At 47.0% G+C, this 8,015-nt stretch overlaps 1 protein-coding gene across 1 annotated transcript in view; it reads left to right on the top strand.

The window, feature by feature from the left end:
• Window positions 1-949: 949 nt before the first annotated feature.
• AK7 (adenylate kinase 7) overlaps window positions 950-8,015 on the top strand; it is a 51,465-nt gene continuing 44,399 nt past the window's right edge. The window contains exons 1-2 of the mRNA XM_081829734.1: window positions 950-1,047; window positions 6,380-6,568. Coding sequence (XP_081685860.1) covers window positions 952-1,047; window positions 6,380-6,568 — 285 coding nt within the window. The 5' untranslated portion in view covers window positions 950-951. The remainder of the gene's footprint in view (window positions 1,048-6,379; window positions 6,569-8,015) is intronic.

The raw sequence follows: 8,015 nt of genomic DNA, 5'->3' as shown, positions 1-8,015 counted from the left end.
CTGGCTGGAGCCCCTGGTTCACATCCGGTTTTTTTTAAGGCAATCAGTTAAAAAAAATACAAAAAACTACCCCCCCAATGCTGTATGCGTTAAATATTTATATTTAACAAGTTATTGTTTAGAGCACGAAGTATTTCAATAGAATCTGACTATTCCAAGATAAGGGCAGGATGTCCACAAGGACATTTGTGGTTCCGTGATAAGGCAAACTGGATGTCATCTTTCATCTTTTAATTTGTCCGTTTATCTGGGCACCTGCATGTCTAATCTCATTTGGAAAGGTCCAAAGCCTAAATTCCATCCCTTTGTGAATGTGGATGGCCGCCGGGCACCATGGCCCCCAGCCGCCACCACCCCTGCCCAGCCCCGAGGTCTCTCTGGAACTGCGACCGAACAGCCCCGGGGCCTGCCGAGCCCCATAGACCGAGAGGCGACTGGCTGCACAGTGAGGACTGTCGTTGCAGCGTCCTGGACCCAGAACTCCATGGCAACAGCTGCTCTCGGCGCCGGAGGATTGCCACGTCCTCCCGGTCACACGATCCCACAGGGGAATGGGCTTCGGGCTTTCCTCGTTCAGCAGATTCAGCAGTATTTTCAGTCCTCCGGGTCTTGTGAACCCGGGGGCGTTTCCAGTTTCAGAATTAAAGAGACGAAAGGGAGCCGGGGTCACGTGGCCCCTATGGCAAGGCCCCAGGAGGCTCCGAAAGAGGACTCGCTCCGCGGGCGAGCACTGGGCGTGGAGCCAAGCAGAGCGGGGGTGGGGGGGCACTGTGGCCCCCAGGCCCCGCAGAGCCCACCCCGCGCGGGAGACCCCGCGGCCCCGCCCCCGCCCCGGGAACGCCCCGCCTCGCGCCCTAGGCCCCGCCCCCGGAGAGCCAGGCCCCGCCCCCGCCCCACCTCCTTGGCAACCAGAGGGACGCTTTCCCCTTAGCAACCAGTGCTGCCCCCAGCATGGCTGAAGAAGAGGAAGCCACGGAGAAAGTTATCCGGATCCAGAGGGTGTTTATAAACCTGCTGGATTCATACAGCAGCGGGAACATCGGGAAGGTGAGCAGCGGCCGGTCAGAGTAGATAGAGCCCCAGCCCCCAGCCCCCAGTCCCCCGCCCCTGGGTTCCCGAGCCCCCGAACCCAGCGAGGGTCTGCGCCACGGGACGCTGTCAGGGCCTCCCCTAAAGGAGGGTCCCTCGTCCTGGGCACCAGTTCGCACGCAGAGCCCCGGCTGGAAGCCCAGGTGTTCGGAGATCGCCGGCCCAGCGCTGGGTCCTCCCCGTTAATGAAAGGAAACTGAGGCTCAGAGGGAGAAAGGGACTTGCCCCAGATCACATAGCAAGTTGGGGGCCGGATCTGGACACAGAGCCCAGGTCTCCGGCCGCCTAGCTGGGCTCTCCTTACCCACCACCACCGCATCTGAAGCAGACATCTGACAGATAAGTCCAGTGGTTATGTCGCTTAACCAAGCATATTCATTCATCCAGGCCTTGCACAGACATTTTGAGGGTCTCTTATGTGCCAGGCACTGTTTTGGGCCCTGAGTCCCACTAAACTTCCCCACTCTTCATTGTTAGCCCTGGGAAATGAGGATATTCTAAAAGAGGATCCTGAGACCCTTCATCTTCAAATACTCAGTAGTCAAAAGAAAGCTATAATTTCATCACTTCCCTGAGCAAGACTCATTCATCTCACTTCTACCCACTGGAGCTACCCAGAAGTGTAACCTCACCCTGGGCAGACTTCTGTGAGGCTAATGATCGCACTTGCAGACAGCGCATGCTACCCGAATTAGGATGTGGCTACAGTGCATACCATCTATACTGGTTTCCTAGCGATCACAAATTACCACAAACTGGATGGCTTAAAACAGCCGGGTTTATTCTGTCTCAGTTCTGGAGGCCAGAAGCCCAAAATCAAAGTGTTGGCAGGGCTGGTTCCTCCTAAAAGCTGTGAGGGAGATTCTGCTTCATACCTACCTCTCTCGTAGCACCTGGTGCTTGCCAGAAGTTCTTGCATCCCTTGGCTTGTAGACTCATCACTCCAACCTCTGCCTCCGTCTTCCCATGGTGTTCTCCTCAAGTACCTCTGTGTCCCAATTTCCCTCTTTTTAGGACACCAGTCATTGGGTTAGAGCCCATTCTAATCCAGTGACCGCATTTTAACTTGATTACATCTGCAAAGACCCTATTTCCAAATGGGGGTGGGGAGTAGGGGGCCACTACTCAACCCAGTACACCATCTAAAGTCGATCAGTAAAAAAATATATAGATTTAGATAGTTAATTTATATGTAAAATAGTATATTTTACATATATCTGGCATGCAGTAATATATATGTTAGTATATGTGATTGTGTTGTTAAAAAGGAAGCCACAAGGCCCAAGGTGGAGTCATTTGCCAGGACAGCAAACCAAGACTTCATTGTAGTTTTCAACCTCTCTAGGAGTGGAATTTTAAGACAATCAGTCTGGAATTCTCTGGATGACATCAATGAGGTTATCTGTCACAGGGCTCTCTCCATTCCCCAAAGGAAGATGAGGTAATCTGCATAAGACCCCCCCTTCCCTAAGGGAAGGTGACTTTCCTAAAACAATCCTTTCTTTTTTTGCTAATAACTCCTCACCCCACCCACCTTCCCATAAAAACCTTCCATTTTGTGCAGCTTCTCAGGGCTCCCATCTACTTGCTAGATGGGATTGCTGTTCAATTCATGAATCACTGAGTAAAGCCAATTAGATCATCAAATATTCTCAATTGAATCTTGTTTTTTAACAGTATGTACAGTGTATATGATATGTATCTACTAGGAGAGACTAAAAACACATGATATATCTTCCACATTACTAAAAAATAGAGGAGAGGGACAGAGAAAGGACAAGGATACAATTGGAAAAAATACGTAACAAAATAAGTTTATTTAAAGAAAGGAAGCATTAAAAAGACAGGTGTAGCATGAAGTGATTTATGTCTTTCAAGAAGATAGATACAAATATAGAGAAAATAGGTAGATAGACAGGTAGATAGAGAAATAAATAGAGATGATCTGTATGCAGAAAATGTCTCAAAATAGGGGTGCCTGGGTGGCTCAGTCGGTTGAGTCTCCAACTCTTGATCTCAGGGTCACGGGATCGAGCCCCACGTCAGGCTCTGAGCTCAGAGGGGAGTCTGCTTGAGATGCTTTCTCTCTCTCTCTCTCTGCCCCTCCCACAGACGATAAGTAATTTTTTGAACAACCACGGTATTTAGGTGTGTGATAGGTACTTTGAAAGAAAGAGAGTAGAAGATTGGCTGGTGAGAGAGGGCGGCTGCTTAGGGTCTCAGGAAAGGGCTCTCCTTAAAGCTGCCCCTTACCCTCACACCCCAGCATGAGGATCAAGCCAGAGGAGCTGGTTCTCAGGGCACAGCAGAGACAAAGGTGCCAAGGTGAGAGTCGGAGGACAGAGAGGTGAGGGTGCAGGGAATCAGGCCCCAGGACAGCAGGCCCAGAGCCCAGGGCCCATGAGACTTGGCGGCCCACAAACATGTCTTAATCTCTTCTAAAATCAGAAGGAAGCAAATGAAATTTTAGAGTCAAAGATGGTGGGTCTTTATGGCAATAGTCTTTATGGCAACAGGCTTTAGGTCTTTATGGCAACAGTCACAAAATATAATTTTTAATTTTTTTTATCTTGGAGGAAAGGACCCATGAAAGTCAGAAGGTGGCCTTGCTCAGCAGCTCACTGGTGCCCCACGTGTGGTCAGCACTCCACTGATTTTTGTTGCATAAATTAACAAAGCAGAATCAAACATAAAGTGGAAGGTGGTGTGGGAGATGCAAAGGGGGAGGAACAAGCAGGCTCCGTGCAGAGCACAGAGCCCAACAAGGGGCTCGATCTCACTACCCTGAGATCAGGACCTGAAATGAAATCACGAGTTGGATGCTTGACCCACTGAGCCACCCAGGTTCCCCCCTGGATTATATTAAAAAGGGAGGGGACCTGATTGGGATTAAGAGGGTGGGAGGCAAGAGAATTTAACGTTTTTCTCTACCCCCTTTTGAGCTCTGGTTATTTTTTTTACAGCATAATATTTTTTTTTAAAGATTTTGTTTATTCATTTGAGACACAGAGCTACAGAGAGAGAGAGCACGAGCAGGGGGAGAGGCAGAGGGAGAGGGAGAAACAGGCTCCCCGCTGAGCCAGGAGCCCGATGTGGGGCTCCATCCCAGGACCCTGGGACCACGACCCGAGCCGAAGGCAGCCGTTTGACCATCTGAGCCACCCAGGCGCCCCTACAGCATGATATTTTTAGAACAAAAGATTTTCTTTTAGTTTGTAGAGATCTTTTCCAAAAGCTTATCAATAACAGAATTTTTTGGTTATTCCTTGACTCATGTGGACGTCTAGTTCTGAAATTTTAGGGAATTACTGTTCTCCATACCAATCAACACGGGACTGAGAATATGAAGCATATAAAAGAAGTGGAGGCTGGGTCTCTAGTCTTCAGGCTCCCCGCCCAGCTGGGCAAAGCCACCTGCCCCCCTGCCCCCGCCCCCAACTCGTCCCTGGGGGGGAGTAGGGTGGCCGTGGGGTCCATGTGCTGCCTTGGGGATCAGGAGGTCCAACTGCACCCCCTCCCTGCCCATGCAATCTTGGGCAAGTTCCTTAGAGCCAGGCATCAATGTCCTCAACTGTGAAATGGGGTAATAAAATTGACTGTGTATGTTTGAGAGAGAAATGAAAATATATACGGCATACTTGGTAGAGATAGAGTCCCATAAGTGGTTGAACCTGACAAGCTTGCATTACTAACTTGAAATGATTGTTATCAAAATAAATGAGGTGGGACTTCCGGTTTGTTTGGGGTTTTTTTGTATGTCTTTCCTCCCAAGGTGTGATAATGTCATGACTACTTACATAATGTTTAACATGTAAATTAAAATCATTCTTATTTATATATAAATAATTATATATGTTTAAGTATATATATTTTATATATATATACTCTTTAACATGACATATATATACATATTACATATGTATACATATATATACTCTAACTCTTTAACATGACGTATATATACACATTACATATGTATACGCTTTAACTCTTTAACATGACATATATATATACACATTACATATATATACATATATATACTCTAACTCTTTAACATGACATATATATATACACATTACATATATATATATATATATACTCTTTAACTCTTTAACATCACATAAACCACTCCCAAGGATAACTTCTGTAAAATAAAAAACAATATTTTGTCAACTTGATTCTTTTTCTTGTTTTTTTTGTTTTTTTGAGAGAGAGAGCATGAGCCAGCAAGGTGATGGGGGAGGGACAGAGGGAGAGAGAAAGAGGGAGACTCTTAAGGAGGCTCCATGCCCCAGCAAAGAGCCCAGTGGAGGGCTGGATCTCATGACCCTGAGAGCATGACCTAAGCTGAAATCAAGAGTCAGACACTTAACAGACTGAGCCACCCAGGAGCCCCTCTTTGGGTTTTGTTTGTTTTGGTTTGGTTTGATTTTTTTGTTTGTTTATTTTTTGCCAACTTGATTCTGTTTCATTCTTCAATAAGGTAGCCACTGGCCCCTTGCGTCTATAGGACATTTCAATGTGGCAAGTCCAGATGGAGGTGTGCCCGCCCTCAGTGTAAAATGCACACTGAATTTCAAAGACTTAGTATAAGCAAAAAGGAATATAAAAGATCTAATTAATAATTTTATATGGATTACATGTGAAATTAGTAATATTTTGAATCTGTTGGGTTAAATAAAACATTATTTAAATTCATTTCACTGGTTTCCTTTTATTTCTGTTAATGGGGCTGCTAGCCAGTTTAATTTACCAGAGAGGATAGCATGACATTTCTCCATTTCTATTAGGCAACACCAACATGGTGACTGCAGCCCTGCCCAGCCACATATCCTTGCCACGTCCTTTAAGGTCTCTGAGCCTGGGTTCCTCATCTATAAAACAGAGCGTTGTAACAGTACCCACCTCACTGTGTTACCGCGGTTATTGCTAATTTCAGTGAACTACCACCACCGTAGAACCCACTGGCTGTGCGCGTCTGGTACCTCTAGCAAGCCCTCCAGAAAGGTCAGTTTTTAGAATCCTTTCACTGGCTGCCCTCACTCTACGTTGTTCTTAGTATTTTCTTTTTTTAAAGATTTTTATTTATTTATTTGAGACAGAGAGAATGAGAGAGAGAGAGCACATGAGAGGGGGGAGGGTCAGAGGGAGAAGCAGACTCCCTGCCAAGCAGGGAGCCCGATGCGGGACTCGATCCTGGGACTCCAGGATCATGACCTGAGCCGAAGGCAGATGCTTAACCAACTGAGCCACCCAGGCGCCCTCTTAGTAAATTTATGTTTTCTTGCAGTTTCTGTCTAACTGCGTAGTCGGGGCTTCCCTTGAAGAAATTACAGAAGAAGAGGAAGAGGAAGATGAAAATAAGTCAACCATGCCGGAAGCCTCATCAGCCAAACTGAAGGAAGGCACCTTCCAGATTGTGGGCACGCTCTCCAAGCTCGAAAGCGTCCGGCCCGACTTTGCCGTGGAGACATACAGTGTAAGTCCAGGGGGCTTTTGCTAAGAATAGACCAAGGGCAGAGTCACCTCGAGCTCCAACACCTTCACAATGCACTCTTCTTTTTTTTTTTTAAGATTTTATTTATGTATTTGACAGAGAGAGACATAGCGAGAGCAGGAACACAAGCAGGGGGCGGGGAGAGGAAGAAGCAGGCTTCCCGCTGAGCAGGGAGCCCAATGCGGGACTTGATCCCAGAATCCTGAGATCATGACCCGAGCCGAAGGCAGACACCCAACCGACTGAGCCACCCAGGCGCCCTACAGTGCACTCTTATTCTTTGCTTCTCCTTCTCCCGCAAACATGGGTGGGGAGAAGGTGTGGGGCAGGTCGAGGCAGGTCTTTCTCCTCTGATGGAGAACAATCACTGTTTTCACTTCAAATGTGCCTTGCCTGGAGCAAAGAATTTAAATTAGATTTTCTTAGAAGGGATGGATCTAATCTGTATTTCAGACTCATAAAATTTCTAAACTTTGGGCACCTGGGTGGCTCAGTTGGTTAAGCGTCCGACTCTTGATTTCGGCTTGGGTCATGATTCAGGATTGTAAGATCGAGCCCCATGTCGGGCTCTGTGCTGTGTGCGGAGCCTGCTTAAGATTCTCTCTCTCCCGATCCCTCAGCAACCCCCCCTAAAAATTTTTTTTCTAAGCTGTGTTTAAAATGCATTCTACCCTCCATTCCCCAACGACCCTGGGCCATGGTGGGTGCTCACCTCTGTGAAAGAGAAACCTCCTTTGGTAATAAACCACTCAGTAATAACATATCATTATGTTGCTGTCTTATTGAGAAACAGTGCTCCTGTTGTGGAAAACCCACCTGTGTGCTCTGGAGCTGAAATATAACACGAAGATAGAGTTTGGGGATAAAGAGGAACGACAGTTTTATTACTTTGCCAGGCAAAGGAGGCTGCAGCAGGCCAATGCCTTCACAACTGCAGACCTTTCCAGTGAAAAAATGGGCAGAAGACGGGAATAGACATTTTTCCGAAGACGGCATACAGATGGCCAACAGACACATGAAAAGATGCTGAACTTCGCTCATCTTCAGGGCAATACAGGTCAAAACCACAATGAGGTGTCACCTCACACCTGTCGGAATGGCTAAAACGAACAACTCAGGAAACAACAGATGTTGGCGAGGATGCGGAGAAAGGGGGAGCCTCTTACACTGTTGGTGGGAATGCAAGCTGGTGCGGCCAGTCTGGAAAACAGTATGGAGGTTCCTCAAAAAGTTAAAAATAGAGCTACCCTACGACCCAGCAATTGCACTACTGGGTATTTACCCCAAAGATACAAATGTAGGGATCTGAAGGGGCACCTGCACCCTAATGTTCATAGCAGCAATGTCCGCAATAGCCAAACTATGGAAAGAGCCCACATGTCCATCAACCGGTGAATGGATAAAGAAGATGCAGTATATATACACTGTA

Source organism: Leptonychotes weddellii, chromosome 9, assembly GCF_054177405.1.
Source record: "Leptonychotes weddellii isolate Sample4059 chromosome 9, ASM5417740v2, whole genome shotgun sequence".
Taxonomy (NCBI): Eukaryota; Metazoa; Chordata; class Mammalia; order Carnivora; family Phocidae; genus Leptonychotes; species Leptonychotes weddellii.
Note: the sequence above shows the minus strand (reverse complement) of the source record. Positions and strands in the feature narration are given on the sequence as shown.